The following is a 24571-nucleotide window of genomic DNA, read 5'->3' as shown; positions in this document are numbered from 1 at the left end:
CAAAAATGTTCCACTTGTGTAGTTATTCAGGCATGAAAAATAAGTTTCCAAGGCTGTTAAAAACCAGGAGCACCTTGGACAGCGCTAGGCCCTGGAAGCAGACAGTGTTTCTGATCAGCTCAAGAGCTGAATCCAGGTGCTGTTCAAGGCCAAGGCCTAAGGAGCGTTTCTGAGGCCACAGTGTAGCCCAAAGGGGATGATGCAAATCACAGAGGTCTGTGAGTCTGTTAAGGGTTCACCCAGGTGGGCCTACATTTGGGCTCTGAAGTCTGGACAAGGCCGAAGCTGTCAGCTGACCTGAGCTGGGCTGAGCTAACAGCTGACCTCTTCTAGCCAGTAACTTTGTATTCCATACCACATTATGACACCATCTCCAGGGCAGTAGGAACCAGTGTGGGAGTGGTTAAGGCAGTCACTTCTCAGCCTCCTCTTGGGAGGACGCACGATGCTGTCCCAGGGGGGATGGAGAGGACCAGGCCCACCACTGGCTCACAGGGTACCTCAGGAAAGTAAAATGTGTTGTTCTGGGTCTCTCCTTTCTGCTTGAGTTTGTCTCCCTGGGGAATAAGGTTTTTCTTAAGTAATGTGTAGTTAAGACAGTAGAATTTGTGTGTTCGTTAAGAAGTTGAGGTGGGGAACTTGTTGTTGCAGACTTGTGTGAGTGAATATTTGTACTCTCTTCTACTTGTTTCTTCCTTTCTGTAAAAATATCTGTAGTTTTAGTATAAACGTGGTTTGAAGTGTTTTTTTCCTTTCCCCTCTCTTTTCCTCCCTTTCCCTGGTGTTAGGAGGGAGGCTTTTCTCTCTGTGCTTGGGGGGGTTGGCAGTTGCTTATCTCAAACCAAGACAGTGTCCTATCATAGAATCAATCATAGAATCATAGAATCGATTGGGTTGGAAAAGACCTCCAAGATCATCGAGTCCAACCCTTGGTCCAACTCCAGTTCATTTACCAGATCATGGCACTCAGTGCCACGGCCAATCTGCGTTTAAAAACCTCCAGGGATGGTGAATCCACCCCCTCTCTGGGCAGCCCATTCCAATGCCTGAGCACTCTCTCTGGAAAGAATTTTTTTCTGCTCTCCAACTTAAATTTCCCCTGGCAGAGCTTGAGCCCATCGTGCCCCCTTGTCCTATTGCTGAGTGCCTGGGAGAAGAGACCAGCCCATATTCATTGACTTCACCCTCTTTAACTTTTATTCACTTATTCAGCAGAGGCACTGCAGCTAAAATGACACCTTTTTGCTCAAGTTGTTTGTCTCTAGATAAATTTGTTTTGTCCAAATTCAAGAAATGTTCCAAGAGAAAAAGAAAGGAAAGTTTTTTGGTTGAAACAGGAAACCTCAATGATTTAAGAATAGTCTTTGATTTTTGTTTAAAGTATGCAGGAATAAGAAATACTACACTTTTAGCTAACAAAAAAAATACCAAGAACAGCCCATGTCTCAGGATGCCTCTCCCTTTAAAACTCACTGCCTTGGCAGACTGAGAATACCTTTGAATGCCCAAAATGCAGTGCAGTGTATAAGGAACAGAGGGAATCATCAGGAGTTGTGAAACTGTTTATTTTATTGGAAGCAACAACCTGGAATAATTGTTACAAAATTGTCAAGCTCCATCTGAAAATATCTTCTTGTTCTGACTTACAACTTGACAAAACTTATGTTTACAAGTGTGTAAAAATTTACTGAAATGAATGTATTCCCATAAACCAGGATCTGTTCATCAGTGTATACCATACTTTTATACTTTACCACATTTAGCCTTCCTTGTCTCATCTGACATAATTACAAATCCTTCATTTCTGTTTCCTCTTTGTACCTGTTCTGAAAGTTTCTTCAAATAAATGATCAGAATTGTACAGCAGAGCAGGTAGAAACTCTTGCACATCTGTGTAACTATTTCCCAGAAATGCTTTTCTTTCTTCATACAGGATAACAGCCTTCCTTCTCACAACAGTCTCAGGTGGTTGGTTACCTCAGTCATTCCTAAATGGTGACTGCCCACCCAGCTTTGACGTGCTGAGGCCTAAGCAGGCCCTGAGCCAGAGCTGATCTCCAGATGAGCCTTCCAATTTAATATTTAGCCATGCGTCTGCTTATTAGCCAAAACTCTGCTTAATTAGTGCATTTGTTAGGAATGTATCTTTCTGTGTTTAGAGACTAGTCAAGGCCATGGGGGTAGATGGCTGGCCTTATCAGATATGATTTTCCTCTGAAGACCTGGCCAGGCTTTGTGTGAAAACCAAGGAGAGAAGAAAGCCAGATATTTTCCACACTAAGTAAGTGACATAAGCTTGTGTGTTTAACAGTATTAAAAGCTGAACCCTTTCCCAGCACAGACAGACACCTCACCTATGAGTGGATGCACTGTGTAGGATTTCCCAGTTCCCAGGAGTGGTTCTCCAACCCTTCGCTGTGATTGGAGCTCCCCAACTGAGTCTGGATAATGGGAATATTCACGGGGTGACTGGTGATGGATCTTTAATCACTACAAACACTCTGCAGTAATAACTAGGTGCATTGCTAAGCTTATCCTTTTTCAGTTCTTTACTTCTGTTGTCATTCTTTGCTGTTTTTCACTACAGTAAATTTGTACACTCATTCTTTAAAGTTGGTGTCTGTGTATTTTGTGCTAACCCTTGTCCCCTGGTAAAACAAGCACACAGTACAAGCACCTGTAACCACCATGGTTCAGGCACTTGTCTGAATTTACTACAACTGCAAAGAATTAATCACTTGAAGATCTTGGCTGTTTCAGCCTTAAATATGTAGGTCTGTTGATGAGTTTCAATTCACTCTTGAAAAATTGTGTTCCAAATCACAGAATGGCTGCAGGAATTCTGGAGGTCATCTGGTCCCAGCCCCTGTTCAGGTAGGGCCACACAGAGCTGGTTGTCTAGGATCATATAATGGTGGCTTTTAAATATCCAAACTCTCTCCTACATTACCAGAAAGTCTCTGCAAAGATACTATCTGTATTTCCAAAGAAAAGTATATGTTTAGAAGAGGTTAAACAGCAGTGTGAGTTCCATGTTTATATGCTCTAAATTCAGCTACAGGTTCATTTTGCTGCTTCATGGACTGAGCTGTAATACCAGGGGACAGTTCATACCAGCCCTTTGCTGTGAGTGTAACATTGTTATCAAAATCACCTATCACAGTCAGTGATGTACAAAGTTTCTAGCACTGTGTAACTCTAAAACAGTCAAAGATTTGCCTGGATTTGAATAGAAACTGGAAGCAACATCCACCTGCCTTCACCCTACCCTGTACCAACTGCTGTTTGACATAACTGCTGGTATTTTAGATGAACAATACAATTCTTAAAATAAATATAAGCAGTTCAAGACACTGCTAAAATTTTCAGTGTAACTAAATAGCATTCACAATTAGCAGCAGGTGCTCAAAATAACAGAAGGTATTTGAAAACCACATCATCTGTTGCAACAAACAATACAGTAACTACCAGCCTCAGAAAAGGTAAGGCATTTTGTACCACGTTCATTAACATCAGACATTCACATGAAACTGAACATTAATTCAAGGATTCTCAGTATCACAAAATAATTATTTCAGGACATTATACCATTTCTGTCAGACTACTCAAAAAATTATCAAAACTGCAAACAAGGTAAAATGTCTAATAAGCATTTTATATATATATACAGACATAGAAAACATCTTCATATCACAATTATCCAGTGATGACATGAATATTTTGTTTCTGTAATCTTGTGAGCTACTAAATTTTTTTCTCTTGCAAAAGAACCCAGGAGGCAACTTTCAGCAGATGAGAGGTAGCATTAAGCCCCCAGACACACTGATAATTTCTATATGAAAAGCTATTACTGTAAAATATAAGATACACTTCTTTCCTTTCCTTTCAGCATTCATTTAGAAAAGAGATTTTTTTACAAGAAAATAAGTGTCACAGAACAACTGTTTAAACTGATGAACGCTGGCCAAATCCCAACTGACCTCATGGTACTACGCAGTTACTCAGACAGGACAAACTGTCTCCAAGATCTTTAGCACAGCCTGTGCTAGAACTGAACCTCTCAGAAAAACCTGGAGCAAACCAGTACTCCAAGTTTCACTCTCTGGATCAAAATGCTGGTTGCATTCCTTACCAGCCCTTGTTCTGGGAACAGCAGGGGAATGTAAAACCACAAACAAATCCACAACACCCAACCTCTCCAGAACCAGCTTGCAATTCCCAGCCTCATACTCCAAGCTTGTGCTGCTGCTTATGCTTGTCCAGCAGTCTTTTGGTAGGCAGCACCACATTACAATTCCCACAGGTGTACTTTGTTTTGTGTGTTTTTATGTGCTTTTGGAAAGCACATTTATCCATCGTGGAATATTTACACCTCCTGCAGTGCAGCCTCAAGTGAGTGAGCAGGTGGCGATTGAGGTGACTGGACGTGCGGAAGGTCAGGGCACACTGACCACACTTGAAGGGCCTCTCCCCCGTGTGGATCCGCAGGTGGAGCTTCAGGTTCCCGCTCTGGGCTGTGCAATAGCCACACTGCTCACACCTGTACATCTTGAAAGGGAGCTCCTTGGGTTCGTAGAGACAGCTGAGGGATGAGCTTCCCTCCCCGGAGTGCAAAGCCAGGTGACGTTTCAGGGACAGCCACTTGCTTGTGGAGAAGTCACAGCTCCTGCACTTGAAATGCTCTGTGTTAATATGTGTGATTCTGTGTCTTCTCAGGTGGCTGGAAGTACGAAACTTCATCTGGCAAACAGTGCAGCTGTAAGGTCTCTCACCAGTGTGAGTTCTTATATGGAGTTCAAGGTTGCTTAAGATGCAAGTAGTGTACTTGCACTCTGCACACTGGTAGAATGGTGGCTGACTTTGTGCTGATAAATCATTTTCTCTGCCCCTCTGAACATCTGGCTGTACTCCAAAGACTTCTGAACCAACCAAGCAGCTGTCTGAACCTTCTGAGGAATCAAAACCCCTTTCTGGGAACTTGCCTCCGTGCATTTCACGATGCAATTGAAGGTTGTCTAAACACCTCTCTATATAAAGGCAACTGCCCAACTCCTGCTGTCCATTCTTTACATGAAGGATGCTGTGCTTCTGCAAATGGTTTGATGTTTTAAATGTCTCATTGCAATCCTTACACACAAATGGTCTTTCAGCAGTATGTATCTTTAGGTGCAGCCTGAGGTTATTATCAACATCAGTGGCATAACTGCAGTGTTTGCACCTGTATGTTTTGAATGTACCTAAATTGGAAGGACATGGATCTTTTGAGTTTTCCACAATGTTATGATATGCATCATCATTTTGCACTTGTGAATGAGAGGGCTCTGATTTAAGGAGAAGTTCCTCTTGGTACATGACAGTGTCCATGTGGTATGAAGTCTGAGGAACTTCTGATCTACTCCCCAAAACAGACAGGCTGTTGCTTCCATGCCTGTTTTCTGGGAATTTCTTCACAGAGAGCATTTTTTCATTGTCCTGCACATCAACTACTTGCTCACAATCTACTTCTGAAGGCAGCATTCCCCCACTGAGACAATCATTTTCTCTACCAAAAAGAGAAACACAGTCCTGAGAATCACCCTCAGCTTTGCATATTTTGCCATATTTATTGCTCTGACCTCTATAACCACCAGCCTGTAACTGTTCATGAAACTTCTTGTGAAAGGTGAGATGTCCTTCAGTGGAAAACACCAGGTTACATTCATCACATGCATAATTCTTTGAAGGTCTTCGAGTTCTCTTTCTTCTACTTACACGGTCGGGTTGCTGCCCCTGGCACATCCCTGTCCCTGCGTGGAGCCTCCTGTGTCTCTTTAATTCCGAGATCCTGGTGAAAGCCAACTGGCAGAACTCACAGGAATATGGCTTAGCCCTTGTGTGGATGGAGCTGTGCCTCACCATGCCTGCAAAATACAATGAAAAAAAGGTGCAGAACCTGCACTGATACAGGTTATACCCAGCATGCCAGTACATGTGAGTTAACAGCCAGGAGAAGGTATTGCAGGAGTACTCGCACTGAGGACACTGGTATGGTGGTCTCTCTTTATGTGCCTTCATGTGATGAATGAAACTCCTTGGATTTGATGAAACAAAGGAACAAATTCTGCAGGAAAAACTAACTGGCACACCCAGAGGTGTAATGTCCCTCTCAATTTTAATGAAAAATTTCTCATATTTAAGTTCTCTTTTCTTGGTCTCAGATTTTCCTCCTTCAGAACCTCTTTGTCTCCCTTTTCTTGCATTTATTCTGTTTTTACTTTTACGTGCCTTTTGCAACATAGTAATTCTCTTATGAAATTTAAGGCGATTCTTAAGGTTGAAAGAATAAAAAAAGCTTCTTTTACAAAAGCAGTATTTATGTATTTTCTTACCTTTGTGAGCTGAATGTATATGTTTCTTTAGGTGTGCACTGCATTCATACACAGAACTGCAAAACCTGCACTTGAAATTCAATCTTTCAGGCTTCTTTGTAGAATAAGATGTTTTAGAAAGAGGTGAGAGGGTCACATTGTAACTCAGCGACACTAAACCTTCTTGTTGAGCTTGGAATTCTTTTTGGTTTGCATGAGAAGAAACAACTTTTTGTTGCCGGTATCTTTTTCTAGAAAATGGTGTTAATGTCTTATAAACATGCTCTCCAGTATTGTCTGATTCAGCAGAAGTGGAAACATTCACCTCAGGTTTCCCCATGTCTTTTAGGAGTCCTTCAAAAGTAGGAGAACATCCATTAAGAAATGGCTGTGAACAATTAGAGGTAGATTTCTGTTCTTCCTTCAAGCCATGATCCAAAAGAGAATTCAGAGTGTCATCCTCAAATTTGCTTGGTTTTCTCTTATCAGCTTCAGTAGCTCCACTCTTTGAAGAATCAGGTTCTACAGGAAGATATGGAAAGTCACATGTATGACATTTCATACAACCACAAATATTCATGATTAATTGGTAGCAATAAACTCAAATTGCCCAATGACTTGCTTGCTTGTCACTCTTCTGCTTCCTTTCTATTTCTCTATTTCCATTTTTTTCCTAATGCCTCTCTGCATGTTCCCCTTTGCCCCCAATGTTGTCCTAATGTTGCTCCCAGTTAGAAGCCTCCTTCTTTCCCCTTTCTCTTTTTACTCAAAGTTCTGAATTTCACAGGACAACAGTACATTCCCTACGGTTTTTCACAAAACAACATTATGACAGACTTCCTATCAAAGTACTGTCACCACTTTGCCAGGCTCCATTCTCACTAATATTATGGTTTTTCTGATTTTTTATTTTCAGAACCTTTATTCTGATGAAAGGCTGTCTTTGTGTTCACTGCAGTAGAATGAGTACCAACTTTGTGTACTTTCACTGTTTTTCACAAGTCTGTGAAACAACCAAGCCTACTTCAGCCCATATTATATTAACCTATGTTGAAATGCTTTCTCTAAAATAAATAGGTTTGATGTTGTTCTACACACTGCCTGGTTTTAAAAACTTGAGTTTGACAATATTTGTTAAACTCCTGAACAATCTTATTAACACCTTACCTTCCATTTCAGCAACTGCCTCGTGGATTTCAGGTCCTTCCTCTGGGCTGCCATCACAAAGAACACTTGCAACACTGACAAGTTCTTCATCTTTGGGTACCGCTGCCAGAGTCATTGGTCTGGTATCATCTCTGACCTCACTGCCAGCAGAGGAGAGGAGAGGAGGATTCTCCTGAAAGCCACCATCACATTCTTTTCCACCACTGGTTTTGTTTATCTCTGCAAGCTGCGTTTTGCAAGACGACATAGGTAAGATGCAATTGTGGGCACATTTATCCACACCTGCATCACACCCATCATTTAAAGATGACTCTGATGTATGACACACACCCTCAGCAAGCCAGTTCTCCTCAGAGTATGTCACACTACCATCCTTGCGTGAAACGGTGTTGTTTTCCTCCCAACTGCTTACGCCGCTACTGTCGTTTGAAGGGGCCACTTCACTTTTTAGGCAAACGATGTTTAATTTATACTCCGGTTCCACCTTGGGCACCGCCACCTCCTGCTCTGTCACCTCCTGCTCCACCTTGGGCACTGTCACCTCCTGCACCGCCACCTCCTGCTTCACCTTGGGCACTGTCACCTCCTGCACCGTCACCTCCTGCACCACCTCGGGCACCGTCACCTCCTGTATCACCTCGGGCACCGTCACCTCCTGCACCACCTCGGGCACCGTCACCTCCTGCACCACCTCCTGCACCGTCACCTCCTGCACCACCTCGGGCACCGTCACCTCCTGCACCACCTCGGGCACCGTCACCTCCTGCACCACCTCCTGCACCGCCACCTCCTGCACCACCTCGGGCACCGTCACCTCCTGCACCACCTCGGGCACCGTCACCTCCTGCACCACCTCCTGCACCGCCACCTCCTGCTTCACCTTGGGCACTGTCACCTCCTGCACCACCTCCTGCACCGCCACCTCCTGCTTCACCTTGGGCACTGTCACCTCCTGCACCGTCACCTCCTGCACCGTCACCTCCAGCACCGTCACCTCCAGCACCACCTCGGGCACCGTCACCTCCTGCACCACCTCGGGCACCGTCACCTCCTGCACCACCTCGGGCACCGTCACCTCCTGCACGACCTCGGGCACCGTCACCTCCTGCACCACCTCGGGCACCGTCACCTCCTCCACCACCTCGGGCACCGTCACCTCCTGCACCACCTCGGGCACTGAGAACTTCTGCTCCACCTCGGGCACCGTCACCTCCTGCACCACCTCAGGCACCGTCACCTCCTGCACGACCTCGGGCACCGTCACCTCCTCCACCACCTCGGGCACTGAGAACTTCTGCTCCACCTCGGGCACCGTCACCTCCTGCACCACCTCGGGCACCGCCACCTCCTGCTTCAGCTCAGGCACTGTCACCTCCTGCACCACCTCGGGCACCGTCACCTCCTGCACCACCTCGGGCAGCGTCACCTCCTGCACCACCTTGGGCACCGTCATCTCCTGCACCACCTCGGGCAGCGTCACCTCCTGCTTCAGCTCAGGCACCGTCACCTCCTGCTCCACCTTGGGCAGCGTCACCTCCTGCACCACCTCGGGCAGTGTCACCTCCTGCACCACCTCGGGCACCGCCACCTCCTGCACCACCTCGGGCATCGACACCTCCTCCACCACCTCGGGCACTGTCACCTCCTGCACCACCTCGGGCACCGTCATCTCCTCCACAACCTCGGGCACTGAGAACTTCTGCTCCACCTCGGGCATCGTCACCTCCTGCTTCACCTCGGGCATCGACACCTCCTGCTCCTCAGCATCGTCTTGGAGGAAATCCTCATCGCTCAGCACAATGACTGTGATTGGCAGCACAATCTCAAACACCTCCGGCTCTGCGGGAAGACAACACAATTCCTAAAAAATCCGCAGGCATCCCCAGGCACCTCCCGCCTCGCTCAGTACGCACTCGCGGGCCCGCGCACGAGCACTCCCCCAACCTTCCCGGCTCTCCGCGGCCACTCGAGCGCCTCACCTCCCGCGGGGGCCGCGCTGGCTCCGGGCCCGGGCCCCGGGCCCTTCCCGCTGTCTCCGTCCGGCTCGGAAATTTCCTCCTTTCCCGCCAGCATCTCCCGGCCTGTCCCGCTCCCGCCGCACTCCCACCTGCGGCCCTGCGCGCGTGCGCGGTGCGGACAGGGGTCACTGCCTTCTGATTGGTCAGGGCGGCGGGAGGGGGCGTGGCCTGGGGTGGCCCCGCGCGCGTGGGCGGTGCGCACAGGGGTCACTGCCTTCTGATTGGTCGGGACGGCGGGAGGGGGCGTGGTCTGGGGAGGGCCCGCTCGCCCGCGCCGGGGGAGCCGCGCCGGGGGAGCCGCGCCGGGGGGAGCCGCGTTTCCAATGGGATTTAAATCTCACTTTTAAACGCGCTTTTATGGGGTCTGAAGCTGGGTTTAACTTGCTCCTGAGCTGGGGTGGGGGCTTTCGAAAGCTCTGTGGAACCTGTTCACCTTCTGAGCAATACTAATTGATTGTTACTGATGCCGTGAGTGACCCTTCCCCCCCAAAAACAGGACTCTGAGCCACGTTAGTGGATTGTGTGTATGGCCAAACTTCGGGAACGCAGATTTGGGCAGGGCTGTCCCCACGTGCCCTTCCAGCCTGCGCAGTGGATTTTAGGTGAGGCTCAGCGTGTGCAGAACTGGCCCCACCGTTTCAGTCCTGAGGTTCATCTGCCACGGCCGAGCGAGCTTGGACAGTGCCAGTGAAGTCCTCAGGACTAGAACCTACAGCCCCCGGCATTTCCCAGGAGGTCTCCCATCCAAGTACTAATCCGGGGCTGACCCTGCTGAGCTTCCGAGATCTGACGGGATCGGATGGCAGGGAGGCTTTAACTGCCCCACGTTAGTGTAGGGTAAGATAAAAAGTAAAGGTCCTTTAATAACACAGGGCCTACAGCCCACAGGAATACAGGATGACAGGCATGTGCCCCAGTTCTTGTTTCCATGGCTTTTATAATAAGATCCCTCCAATCATTGCTTTACACATTTCCCAGTCCAGCCCCAGTCCCACCCCTGGTCCAACCCCCAGAACTGGGTGTGGGGTCATCAAGACCCTCTGTCTTCATCAGCTCTTCTTCCTCAGGCACACAAAGGTCTCTTGGAGTTCATCCAGTTCTGGCTTTTGGGTCACTCTGACCTGTGTTTATGTTTCATTCTGTGGGCCTTCTGATATCCTTCAGCTCTACCTTGGAAAGGAGTCTAAACAAGATTAATTAACTGAAGGAATTTGAGCTCCCTGTTCTGGGACAGGGGTAGTGATAGAAAGGCATTAAACTTAAACTGTTAGAAATATTAACCTTCTAAAAATCCACAACTACTGTGTTCCTAAAATCTACAAAATGTGAAAATCAGAACAAAAACCCCTTTGGCATCATTACTTCTGCAGAATTAGACCTGAGCTAATAATAATTAGAGCCTTAAGACGGGAATGATGCTCACTCACAATAAGGTCCCCTCCGCTGGGGTCAAAGATAATCACAGAACAGTCACAGAAGTCACAAACTTCATGGAACCACAGACAGCTCTGTGGATTTCATCCTGCCCCCTTTGGCCCACCAGGCTGAAAGGGTGAGAGTGGAATATCTATAAATCTGCACATGTACACGTTTACATGTGCAAACAGGTGGGTATTTATGTGCATACAGACATTTTACATACATGTGTGGTGTTGCTGCCCAGGGGAGAGGGCTTGGAATGAGATGATTTTTAAGGTCCCTTCCAACATAAAGCATTCTGTGGTTCTGTGACTCTGAGTTGTGGTTGGAAGGCACCTCTGGAGATCATCCAGTCCAACACCCTGCCAAGGCAGAGTCACCTGGAGCAGGTGACATGGGAATGCATCCAGGTGGGTTTGGCAAGCCTCCAGAGAGGGAAAATCCAGAAAATCTCTGAGCAGCTGTTCCAGTGCTCTGCCACCCTAAATGTAAAGAAGTTCTTCCTCTTGTGGAGGTGGAACTTCTTGTGTTTATGGCCATTGCTCTTTGTCCTGTCACTGGGCACCACCAAAAACAGCCTGGCACCCTCCTCTGGGATATTTTTATATATTGATGAGATCCCCTCTCAGTATTCTTTTCTCCAGACGAACCAGGCCCAGCTTATGAGGGTTGGTTTCTCCTGCAGTCTCTAAAGAGAGATACTCCAGACCCCTGATCATCTTTGTGGTCTCCTCTGGACCCTCTGCAGTCACTCCCTTTTTTTCTTGACTTCTGGAGACCAGAATTGAACGCAACAGACTACAGACCCTGCCTGGCAAGGTCCTGTCCTGCCAGCCCAGGGATCCCCCTGCTACCAGCAGCCTGGTCCAAGCAGTATTTTATAACCACCCTCAGTTGTGATCCCCCCTCCTGTACTGCTGTAGGATTCCCAGCTCTCATTTTCCAGGTTCCATACTCTGTAGTGGCACCTCCACAAGAGGGTGGCACCTTTAGCCATTCCAATGAGAGGAAGTTCCCCTATTCCCTGTCTTCTTCCCCCAGTAAAAAGTATGTAAGGAACTAATTATGTGCCTTAATTTCAGAGCCTTGTACCTGACATACACATGGAGCTGCACACCTTTGTAGCACATTTGTTCAATTTGGGACATTCAGATGGCATCCTTATATTTTCAAATAGAAGTGGCAAAACCTCAAGACAGGAGCATTGTCAAAACCCTCCAAACTGGAAGTATTAAATTAGGAAAAGATGAGAGGAATATTGGCTTCTGTGTCTCAGCTCTCAGGGAATTTGGGAATCTCTACAGAGTTAACAGACTTGTTGGTACTCCAAGGTGGGTGAAGCAGATGCTGAAGTGAGCAGGATGTCTTGCCTAGACTTTTTTTCCTGCCAGATCAACACATAGCATGTGAAAAAAAAAAAGAATAAAAAGTCTTCCCCTGAAAGAACTGTCTGAGTGTCCTCCACGAGATGGCTCTGCAGCCACAGGCTCTGCAGCAAAAGAAAATACAGGAAGGATCTCAATAATCCTGCCTCTGTTTGACTGGTCAAGAGGACCTCTTGTGGGAAGGGAAGATCTGAGTTTCAAGCAGAAATTAAAGAGGGAAACTATATAATCTCAACTGTAACTGTCAAAGCTAATGGAAAGATGACACTCCACACATTTGTTGTTCCCATTCCACTGGTGACTTTCAAAATGCAAAATGAACCTCAGCTGTTGGAGAAAGACGAAACTGCAAAAACCACATTGTGAATCTGAAAATCATAGAATCATTCAGGTTGGACAAGACTTCTAAGTTCATTAAATCCAGTCATTAACCTAATACTGTCAGGTCCCACTAAACCATGTCTCTGAGCACCACATCTACATGGTTTTCAATCGTTCAGGGTTGGTGACTCCATCACTTCCCTAGGCAGCCTGTTCCAATGTTTCACAACCCTTTCTATGAAGGAATATTTCCTAATATCCAACCTAAACCTCCCCTGAGGCTGTTTCCTCGTGTCCTGTCCTTTGTTACTTAGGGGAAGGGACTGGCTCCCACCAAGCTACAACCTCCTGTCAGGTTGTTGTAGAGCAAGAAGGTCTCCCCTGAGCCTCCTCTTCGCCAGAAGAAACACGCCCAGCTCATTTCAGTTGTTCATATATCCACTGAAAGGAGATTAATATCTGTTTCCCTTTTTTTAAAAAAGCATTAACTTTAAAACATCTTCTTTGAAAAATAGCTCCTTTGCTAGAAAACTTGCAAAACTCTGTGCAAACTTTACAAAGCTGTAAATGTCAAATCTTTTCCCTTGAAAGTGAGTATTTTCTCTTCTTTTCTTAAATGAACAAATTATAACTCTCAGCCAAGTTCTTCATGATGCCATCATCCAGTGAGTAAAGTGATCATGCAATGGCTGAGAAATAAGTCTGGCCTTATTGGGTCACTCAGTTCTTGTTTTCTTGAGAAAAGTGGATGTGGGGAAGGTTGCAGCTGCCTTTACAAGCCTGTTACACAAAACTACCTTCTGGAAATTCAGCTTGCATTGGAGTGATCAGAATGTATCTGCAGCAGCACAAGAAATAATCTCCCACTTCCCAGTAAACACAAATTCTACCACTTTAACTACAAGTCATTCTAGAGAAGTCATTTTTTTCAGTGACAGACTTAAGCAGAGAGAGAAGCTAAGAACAAACATTTTCCTTCCCTCAGATAACATGATGTTAAGCTGGTGCTCCAGGTTTGGGCCTCCCCATCCCTCCTGGGACAGCAGAGTGTCTTGCTGGCACCACAGCTGGGAAGCAACTGCCCAAGCCACTCCCACACACCAGCTCTTACCCCTTTTGAGAAGATGCAATATGGTATGGAATACAATATTATTGGCTGGAAGAAGTCAGCTGTGAGCTGGCTCAGCCCAGCTCAAGTCAGCTGACAATTCCCAGGCCTAGCTGAACTTTTAAAACCTAAGTTTAGGCCCACCTGGCCAAACCCATAACATTCCACCCCTTATTCCATACCATATTACATCACTTATATCATAAATCTATTTATTCCCGTGCTTAAACAGTCTTTGTTCTTTCCAGGGCCATCTTCCACCCCTCCACATTGTAGGCAATAGTCCATTAGGATGGGGTAGGTACTTTAGGCAGGAAAAAACAGTTAATCATTGGACACCAGCACCAGTTTAGCTCAGGTTTTCTTCATCTGATGGTTTATGTCCTGCAACACAGAACTCGAAATGCAAGTTACCTTTTTTTCTCAAGGTTAAATGTCCTTGAGGCAACATTGGGATCATCCCATCCCAAGTCTACTGGACATTGCTGAACCAGACAACTAGCCAAGACTGTACCTCTACACTGACTTATAGATGACAGCCAGTGCCCCTCTGAGGGTGGCTGCCCACACTGCAGCATGAAAAAAGACTTGTGGAAAGAATCTTGTAGGGAATTGGATAAGGGAAAATGGCTTTAAGCTGAAGGAGAGTAGATTTAGATTGGGTATTAGGCAGAAATTCTTCCCCATGAGGATGCTGAGGCCCTGGCATAGCTTGCCCAGAAAAGCTGTGGATGGCCTGGAAGTGTTTAAGGCCAGGTTGGATGGAGCTCTGAGCAACCTGGTCTAATGAAGTTGTCCCTGCCCATGGCAGGGGGTTGGAACTGGGTGATCTTTGGGGTCTCTTCCAACCCAAACTATTCTGTGATTCTCTGAAATATTGGACACTCTAGGAAATTGAAGCAAGTGCAATAAAATGTAAGTATTTGACATCTTTTTTGGCAGAATGGTGGCCAAATTTACCACAACTAATATAAGGTATTGACCTAAAATGGGTAACTTGAGAGTTTAGGCTGCTGCTAGAGCAGTGGTTTTTATCCTCGTGCCTCTGATGCTGTAGGTTGGAAGGCCTTGTGACAGTAATTTCATAAGATCTTATATCAATATCCTTCAGTTTGCAAGCCAGGGCACATAACAGAAATCAAGTTGAGCAAAAAGCCTGAAAGTTCAGGGATCAAAGATAATGTCACTTTTAAGCAATGTAAGAGCAGTTATGGTCTGGCAATAAGAGCAGGAGAAGTGATAGCTAAATACAAATCCAGCTGGTAAAGCATAGAAAAAAGACTGGATAGGTTGGAAATGAAGTCATTAATTGAAATATCTCCAGAAGGGTCACTCAGCACAGTTTCAGCTGTATTAGGACTGTGAGGAGCTACAACCACTGAGAGCTTTTCAAGAGCCAGGATGTTGCAGTAACAAACCAAGACTTACTACCTAAATGTCTCCTTTTACTGTAAAATCTGAAGTTGTTTTTCTCTTTTTCACACAGCCATTGACCTTTTTTTTTCCTATTTTGCTCCACTAAAGTCTGTTCCAGAGAAAACACATCAGTGAGGACAAAGAGCTGAGCATCACTCAGGGACAGAACCTTCTAACACCAACCTCCCACTGAGAGGTGCAGCTGGGGATTGAGAGTGTCACACCAAGTCCCAGCACACTCTGCTTTCCCATACTTTCTGCTCCAAGCAGAACTGCTCATCACTAAGTTCACCTTGAACTGTAAGACTAGGGAAGAAATTCAGTCTTATGGTTAGAGCACAGAAGCCAGGAAGTTTTATTTATCTTCCTGTGTTTTTCTACAGTGTTTGTGAAAATCCCTACAGAGTGTTTCAAGCTCTTCATGTTGCTTTAAGAGAGCAGAGCAGTGCTTTTATGTGTTTTCAGCTCTCACTCTTGGAACCAGTTTGATTTATTGATACACACAGCATCTCCCTAAATCAGGAGACAAGTTTATCCAAGGTAAAACACAGGAAAACCTGGCAATACAGAGCCTTTTCTCTGATAAACTGAGCATGTTCCATGCTACTGAATGCTCTTTTCCTTTTCATAAAATCATGGAACGGTTCAATATGGGAGGGACCTTTTAAAGGTCATTGATTCCAATCCTCCTGCCATGGGCATGGACAGCTTCCACTACACCAGGTTGCTCCAGCCCCATCCAAACTGGCCTTCAGCACTTCCAGGGATGGGGCAGTTCTCTCATGTGATTCTGATACGAAAGAGAATCGCTGACAGCAAGAACAGAGAACTTCTGAGTTAAAAAATGACTGCTTTTTGTAAAGCCACACTGCTCTGAACAATCAGCTCAAAATTCTGAGTTATGGGGTTTGTTGTGGTTTGAGAGAGAAACAAGAAATGATAGCAAATATTTCTGTCAGGCAGCTGTTTCCCTAGAAGAGAGTGACTCCTGGAGATCCTATGTGTTAAATACATGCTAAAATCCACAAGCCATCCACTTCCCTTCCCTTCATCTTCTGTCCATATTCTGCAATAAACATTGCAGACTGTTCTTTCCTCTGTTCTTATTTCTATTTTTTTACAGTTCTTGATCCCTTTTTCCTACTTGCCAGGTTGCTTTTTTGTTTTGCATTCTCCAGATTCTCACCTGTCTTTCTGCTCTCTTTCCTTCTTCTTCCTCTTCTAAATCATTTTGCTTCCAATCTTATCCTCATTTTCTAGAAATCTTCATTTGGCTGAGTTTGCCCCTTTCTTTGCAAGTGGCTCCAGCAATTCCTTCTGCTCTCCATATCCCTGGTGACTTGCAGCCTCTTGGAGAAATGTTTATAGGGGAAAGCCTTGCTCAGCCCCAGAGACCCCTGAGTGGATGTTCCTAATGATCCAAGGGATTGTGGAAAATGCAGCTGTGCTGGGAGGAGCTCAGTGCCAACACAATGGACAGTATAGATGTCAAACTAAGCTCTCCTGAGCATTTTTAAACTGATTTTTCCAGGGGCTCAGAGCTGTGTCATATTTGGAAGAACATAATGAAAGCAGCCAAAGACACATCACTGTCCCCAGGTTACTTCTATGACTTGATTTCAAGTTGCTGCTTCAAAGGACAGAAATACTAAAGCTTTTCAGCAATAGTGTATGTCCAATTGTATTTCTAATTTTATTTGACATACACAAAATATTTCTTAACATTGGTCTTATAAATGACTAAGGCTTTTTAATTGAATCTTTTTGAAAAAAATACCAGTACAAAACAAATGTGTCAAAGGAAACTTCAGCTTGAAAGCTGTATCATGGCAAGACTTGATTGTTGAAAGTGTGAAGAAATCTTAATATAGGGTGTTGATGCCTTCACCTTTGATAATAATTAGGAAACTGAACATCAAAATACTGCCAGTAACAGAGAGTAATGAGCAACACTTGTCAAGAATTATATTGTAGGAAATGCTCAGCTGTTTGGGAAGGCAAGTGCCTGTGGATTGACAAGGTTAATCATAAAAATAAGTGTGTTGCTGCCCAGCTGTCAGTTGCTGGGTAACCCACAGCTGAAGGAAAATATTTGCTTAGTGTCAGGAATGTAATGATTTACCATCTGTGTGAAGTGGAGTGTGTAGGACTGAAACACCTGTGGTAGAGACAGGAAGCAACTGGCTGTGTTGCTGGAGTTCAGGTTATGATTAAGACACGAAGCTCAGCCCAGTTACCTGCACAAAGGTGGGTGCCTTGGGCTGGCTGAGAACCCCTTGACTGCCCTGATGGATCTTCTGCTGCTGGTCCTGAAGGAGCAGGAATCCTATAGAGCCTGAGATTAGCTCAGTCAGTTAGAGCATGATGCTGCACACACCAAGGCTGTGGGTTCAATCCTTGTGTCCAGTTCTTGTCCCAGCTGGAGCTGCTTTCCCTATTGGCTGATGTGAGTCCACTCATCTCAGACAAATCTGTTAAGTTCACTAAGAGCTCTGAGATTTCAAAATACAGCTATTATAGAAATAGCCATTGTTATTCTTGTTTTTAACTGCTGCTGACAGTGAGGAATATTTTGAGGGTAAGTGCCAAGTTAGAAGCTGTGTTTCTGAATAGAGCTTTTCAAATATGCAAGGGCTCTATTATGTTTGGGGTAATTTCATGAGAAGCTTTATGTTGGTTTGTCTGGACTGTCATCCAAGAAACATCTGGTGGAAGGGGATCAGACTGACACAACAAAGACTGGCAGTTGTACTTACATGTCCTCTTGTGGAGCCACTTTATGAATTTGGTTGTGCTAAAGATGTTGCACAGTTCATCTTTGCAGGGCTTTCCTGAATTTGCTTGAGCTGCCTGAAACTCAGTATTTCCATTTCATGGTAAAATTCAAAGTTTCACAATGTATTTTCCTTCTCAGGTAAAACCTTTTCTGCCTATTTAGAAAAGTATTGCTTTAAGCAAAGAATAAAAATGTATAGAGAAACTTGACTTCAAAATGAAATTATTAGTTCAAAGCTTATTTTGGTTTTTGTTTGTTTGTTTTTTACTCTTAATATGAGGTGCTGGAGTGAGTCCAAAGAAGGGCAAAGGAGCTGGGGAAGGGTCTGGAGCACAGTCTGATGAGGAGGAGCTGGCGGGGCTCAGCCTGGAGAAAAGGAGGTTCAGGGGGGACCTTCTGGCTCTTTGCAACTCCCTGACAGGAGGTTGTAGCCAGGTGGGAGTTGGTCTCTTCTTCTAGAAAACAAACAATATGACAAAAAGAAATGTCCTGAAGCTGCATCATAGAATCATATAATTGATTGGGTTGGAAAAGACCTCCAAGATCATCGAGTCCAACCCTTGGTCCAACTCCAGTCCCTTTACCAGATCATGGCACTCAGTGCCACGGCCAAGCTCAGTTTAAAAACCTCCAGGGATGGTGAATCCACACCCCCTCTCTGGGCAGCCCATTCCAAGGGGAGGTTTAGTTTGGATATTAGGGGAAATGTCTTTAATAAATGGGTTATAAATTATTAGAACAGGCTGCCCAGGGCAATGGTGGAGTCACCATCCCTGAAAGGATTTAAAAGTTGTGTAGATGTGGCACCTGGGGACATGGTTGAGTGGTGGACTTGGCCGTGCTGGGTTAATGATTGCATTCAATGATCTCAGAGGTATTTTCCACCCTAAATGATTCTGTGATTCTATGACTAACTTCTGACATAACAGTTCTAGTGGTCCAAGACATGGCACATCTCATTCCACTGCACCCTATCAGGATACAGAGCAGGTAAGGATGTTGTTATGGCAACCAAGTGGGCAGTTTCCAATTGATGAGATTCAACAGCAGTTACCAAATTTTAGGTGGCTTCTTTGTGTCATGACTACAGTGGAGCTGGTGGCCAAATTCCTGATTTGCAGAGGAATTTTCTACAGCCAACAGAACTTAGAGTGTAGTTCAAGCCACTCTAAATTAGATACATATATTTAGGCAAGTGATTTCCAGTCTCTATTGCCTGTATTGACTCCTCCACTGAGCATAATGGGAGCCTGGAGTCTGTTGTAGAATTTGGTGCTGATTTTCCCCAAGTACTGTTCACCAGTGGCATGAGAACTTTCAGAGAACTAATTAGTGTAAATAATTTGAAGCCTCTTGTCCATTTATTATTATTCTCTTTGGAATATGCCCAAGACCATTTTGGATCTGTGATCCAGAACATGTAACCAGGACATGAAAGCCTATCTCCTCACTGGAATATTTTAAAGTTGTTATTTTAAAATCCTGCTGAGGTAAAGCTCTGTAGTTCATGCAGAACAACTGGAAGCCAGCTGGGTTTACCTGAACCTGCCTCCTTTAAGATCTTGTGTTGACTTGGCTGTTTGATTTAGCAATCAGCTATAAAAGACAACATTTTTGAAGCTAGACTAATGAAGATCCTTGGAGTGATCTTCTGACCACATGCTTGAAGCGAAGAAAATTACCTCAGGCTCCCTTATTGTCAGTGGGAAGAAACAAGAATTTAGAGTGTGAGTCATCTGACCTATTTTAGATGTCCATTTTGGTGTGCAGAGTTGCAGATGAAGTGCTGATTTCTCTACATTGAATACCAGAGAGGGTTTAGCTTATATGTAAATGTCTAATGGGATCAGGTGAACTGATCCCATCCCCTCTTCAGGGTACAATGAGGGTATATTTGGCTTTATCAGCACCAAATAGCTTTATCACACAGCAAACACTGTGGTTGTTATGGGATCTGTACTAGGACTAATCTGCATGGAGATGAGACCAGCCACTGGAACTGGAGCTCTGTTTCCATTTGTGATAATTCACAGCCCACTGAGGTCAACAGGAATCTTTCCACTGGCTTTGCAAACCCCACGGTTTTAGCATACATTAATTTACCAGCTGGGTGCCACAATTTGAGATAACATCATGCTTCTGGTTTTTATTATTAATGATTTGCAAAGGTCAGCACTCACAGCAGAGCAAAGTGTGTCACAGACCCATAGAGGGGCTCACTGAGTCGTAAAGGCTGTGCATGTGCTGTCCTGTACTAACAGCATATTCCCTCCCTTAGTACCTGAGTGTCCTCTGACTTCATTGATTTAGTCCACAGTCTTCATTATCACAGAAATCCAAACCTAATCTCATTGTCCATCTACTCCAAGGCTGCCAGTGGTGTGTGGTTTACAAAGAACAGCTCCCTCGTGCAATCCCCATTCCCTGACATACAATCTCTGTCCTTTCACCCTTTGGCCATCCTAAAGCCTCCATTTCAGTAGCAAGTCTGGTGGATTAACCAAACCACCTCTGTCGATGAGAAGACTGAAAGTACCTTTGGGAAGAACACAAGGTAGACAAAAAGTTTGGGATAAAACTGCATGTTCTTCCTCTTTGCCAGACAGGCAGAGATTTTGCTTGTATGAGAGTAAACTATTAAGAAGAAATTCATTATTGAACTGAAGCGTGAAACTTCATTAATTAACAATTAAATAATTTGAAAGGATATCAAAGCTTTTGGAGCAAGTGAAGACTTTGGTGAGAAAATAGGAAGGTTTAAGGCTTTGTCTTATTTTTTGTGGTATTGTGGTTGCTTTTGCAACACTTTTACTCACTCCACTGCTCCAAACATCCTTTTCAGTGTCTGGGAAAGATTATTCCCAGGGAATGCTGCAGGGAACACACTGCTGCCCTCCTAGAAGAGTGTTACAGGTCAGTGTAAGTGGGACTTTCACAGTCAAACCAAAATGATTCAAATTCTAATAACATCATTGCCCTGGTCATGTTTCTACGGGAAGAAATTGGTAATTAAAAGCTTCTGGAAAAATAATATTAAATTCGTGCACCTCAGATACATTTTTGTTTTAAATAGGCAGCTGTTCCAGTGTCTCACCACCTTCACAATGCATAAAGATAATTATAATATTTTATAATTATGTTATAAATATAATTATCATTAATAATTACTTTTATTGTCATTATTATAATTATTATAATTATTATATTTAATGTGAATAGACACTTCCAAATAACAACTGATCTCATCCAGATAGGGTGCATATTTCTCCACCAAAAATGCCTTTCACTCCAATGATCCTTCACCACTGACTCCAGGAGAAGTCTGGATGACCAGTTTCAACTAGATCTGAAACTTTTAAATAGTTTTATTTAGCTGAAATGAATTCTGTGCTAATGTTAGGGCTGTGAAATCTATTTAACTACATGTGACAGATTTTAATATATTCAGTTACAAGTCAATAAATAAGTTTTCTTCAAATGTTCTGGTTATGAAAACTACTTCAGTAGATGTGACAGAGAAATATTTTAATATATTCAGTTATGGGCAAAAATAGATTGATATTACCCTGTCAACTCCATGCATTAAAGTGGTTTCAAGTCAGTATCTCAGAAATGATGAGTGAAAAAAGGTTATAATTATGGTTCTTTATTTAGCTCACGGGTTTTGTGCCCGTTGTCTTCCTGCTGTCAGAGTTTTTCTAAATAACCATAATGGATAAAGATGGCCTTGAATCTTCCCTTCTGAATGAATATGGAGCTTTCTCTCCTGGTGAGGACATGGAGTCTACAAACAAACAAACATGTTTGCAACACAGCCTGAATAGAAAATGCTCCTGGGGAAGGATTCTCCAAGTGACAGGCATCTCCACTTCCAGATAAGTCAAAGTGTGCCCTGGGAACCTTTTTCTCCATGTCCTGATATGAGTTCAACAAGCCCCCAATGCCAAGCCCCTTCTGCCCCCACGCTCTGTGTTGATGTGAGCAGAACAAGCCAAGAGCTGTGCTCTGAGCAGCAGGGCAAGTGGGGTGGGTGGCACAGCTCAGACCCATGGCCCTGAACCTGCTTCCCTCCCAGCACAACAGGGAAGCTGCCCACCAGGAATGGTCCCTGGCATATGGGTGGGAGCCTCTGAATCCCGTGCAGCCAGTTCCTGAGGGAATGTGCTGTGCACAGGCAGAACTCTAACACCAGCTGTGTGGTGAGGTCAACAAGCCAGAAGGGTGGGATGCCATCCCCAGGGACCCAGACAGGCTTGAGAGTGGGTCTGTGTGAACCTCGTGGTATCAACACAGGCTGGGTGGAAAATGGATTGAGAGCAGCCCTGTCAGGAAAGACTTGGGGGTGCTGGGCAATGAAAGGCTGGACATGGCTTGGCAATGACTGGTCATTTCTTGCATTTGCAGCCCAAAAAGGCAACTGTGTCCTAGGCTGCATTAAAAACCACCTGGGCAGAGGGTCAAAAGGGAGGTGATTCTTCCTCTATATTTTGCTCTTGTGATATCCTGCCTGGAGTGCTGCATCCAGCTCTGGGGCCCCAACACAAGGAAGATGCTGAATTGTTGGAGTGAGTCCAGAGGAGGCCACAAAGATGCTCTGAGAGTTGAAGCACTTCTCCTATGGAGACAGGCTGGGAGAGCTGAAGTGTTGGGTCCAGTCCTGTTTAACATCTTTATTGATGATTTAGATGAGGGGATTGAGTCCATCAGCAGCAACGTTAGTGTAGGGTAAGATAAAAAGTAAAGTTCCTTTAATAACACAGGGCCTACAGCCCACAGGAATACAGGATGACAGGCATGTGTCCCAGTTCTTGTTTCTATGGCTTTTATAATAAGATCCCTCCAATCATTGCTTTACACATTTCTCAGTCCAGCCCCAGTCCCACCCCTGGTCCAACCCCCAGAATTGGGTCTGGGGTCATCAAGACCCTCTGTCTTCATTAGCTCTTCTTCCTCAGGCACACAAAGGTCTCTTGGAGCTCATCCAGTTCTGGCTTTTGGGTCACTCTGACCTGTGTTTATGTTTCATTCTGTGGGCCTTCTGATATCCTTCAGCTCTACCTTGGAAAGGAGTCTAAACAAGATTAATTAACTAAAGGAATTTGAGCTCCCTGTTCTGGGACAGGGGTAGTGATAGAAAGGCATTAAACTTAAACTGTTAGAAATATTAACCCTCTAAAAATCTACAACTACTGTGTTCCTAAAATCTACAAAATGTGAAAATCAGAACACAAACCCCTTTGGCATCACTCCATTAAACTTTGTGTTCCAGGCTGAACCAGGAAACCTGTTCTTTTCCATCCAAGAGAAGCATCTGCATGAATTTCCACTCTAACCTACCACTGTATTTTTACAGGGTTCAGTCAACAAATTTTCTTTTCTCTAAATAACAAATTGTGATCCTGGCATTTCTGAATTCCCAGTGTGGGTCCATTTAGAAATTAGTAAGAGCAAAATTAGCCAAATTCTAATATGAAAGAAAATTGGCCTCTTTCATCAAACTATTGTTGTCTCACAATGGTGCTGAGAGGCACAGGCCAATAATGGTGCTGCATTGTTACCAGGCACTGGGCAGGAACAGCAGGACACCAGTCAGGCCCTGGCAAATGTACAGTCTCAGTGGGTAAATCAGGGCCAGCAGGAGGAAGGAAGTGTCTTGGTGAGTGGCACACAGTAGGCAGCAGCAGGGCCAGAGCAGTGCCATGGAGTTCATCTGCAGTGCTACAGGACTGTGCCCCTGAACCCTGCCCTGCTGTCTGTCTGTCTGTGAGGGACACACCGCCGTGCTCCCTCTGGAATCATAGCCCTGGGCTGCTGTGTCCCTGCCTTTCTGGAAAACTGGAACAGGGAATAGAGGTGGGTGAACCCAAAGAGTGTTCAGAGACTCAATAGTGTTGACACAACCAGGTTACACCATTTGGGTGAAGATTATCAGGATACAATCAGCTCTGTCCACAAAAGTAGTATAAGTGCCCTGATCTCATCTTCCACTCTGGGAACCTTTCCTCTGACTTCAGGATTTACATTTATAACATTTCCATAAATGTAACAAGGTTCCCTTAAGACAAATCCCCCTTTCCCTCCTTCCATGAAGTGTGCAACCCCAGCAGCAGCTGGAATGCAACCAATTAACAATTAGAGGCAGCACTGGGTGAATTTCACTGTCCTCATGCCAATGTCCAAAAGGGCTCTTCAGTGGTTGCCATTCCACGTGATCATCTATGCCAAAATTCCCCTTCAAGACCAACACCAACTCTTTTGTCCTGTCTCAGTTCTGCCAGATCCTAGTCCTGCTATCAAAGTTAGGGAGCAAAGAGAAGGATCAATTCCACCTGTGCTGTTGGAGAGATGCTCCCTCTCAACATGGTTCTGGATTTCCCAACCAAGAGGAGAGGACTCAGTTTTGTCATTTATCAGAGGAAAGAATCCAAATCAGTTCCAGATCATAGGAAAAAGAGACAAAGGAGCAGAGCTGGGACTAGTCCTGAAGCTGGGCAGATTCCTGCAGAGCTGCCCTTCCTGCTCCCAGTGCTGCTGGAGGGATCTGGGTGGGCAGGGTCCCAACCCTACACACTGTGTCTCCTAGTGCTATTTGCTATTTTGAGACTTCCAGAACA

General features: G+C 44.9%; 1 protein-coding gene across 4 annotated transcripts; it reads right to left on the bottom strand.

The window, feature by feature from the left end:
• Positions 1–1546: 1546 nt before the first annotated feature.
• Positions 1547–9649, bottom strand: LOC139668573 (periaxin-like). 4 transcript variants are annotated; one of them, XM_071548202.1, is made up of 4 exons: positions 9494–9649; positions 7515–9353; positions 6369–6869; positions 1547–5900 (listed from the first exon to the last, which is right to left on the bottom strand). In XM_071548202.1, exons 1-4 carry the CDS (start codon positions 9585–9587, stop codon positions 4225–4227), a joined length of 4110 nt encoding a protein of 1369 aa, XP_071404303.1. In that variant the 5' UTR covers positions 9588–9649; the 3' UTR covers positions 1547–4224. The 4 variants fall into 4 exon arrangements, with proteins under 4 accessions (XP_071404303.1, XP_071404302.1, XP_071404301.1 ...); XM_071548201.1 differs by having other exon boundaries at positions 1547–6869; positions 7515–8778; positions 8887–9353; XM_071548200.1 differs by having other exon boundaries at positions 1547–6869.
• Between the last annotated feature and the right edge of the window lie 14922 nt (positions 9650–24571).

Source organism: Pithys albifrons, chromosome 2, assembly GCF_047495875.1.
Source record: "Pithys albifrons albifrons isolate INPA30051 chromosome 2, PitAlb_v1, whole genome shotgun sequence".
NCBI classification, from domain to species: Eukaryota; Metazoa; Chordata; class Aves; order Passeriformes; family Thamnophilidae; genus Pithys; species Pithys albifrons.
The sequence above is the reverse complement of the archived record's forward strand: the minus strand, read 5'-3'. Positions and strand labels throughout refer to the sequence as shown.

Bases quoted from the DNA above. Each gene is read 5' to 3' on its own strand.
- LOC139668573 (XM_071548200.1), bottom strand. From the start codon at position 9,587: ATGCTGGCGGGAAAGGAGGAAATTTCCGAGCCGGACGGAGACAGCGGG. The intron at 9,354-9,493 runs GTGAGGCGCTCG...GTCTTCCCGCAG, and splicing joins CAGCGCGGCCCCCGCGGGAG to AGCCGGAGGTGTTTGAGATT. The intron at 6,870-7,514 runs GTAAGGTGTTAA...ATCTTCCTGTAG, and splicing joins GGCAGTTGCTGAAATGGAAG to AACCTGATTCTTCAAAGAGT.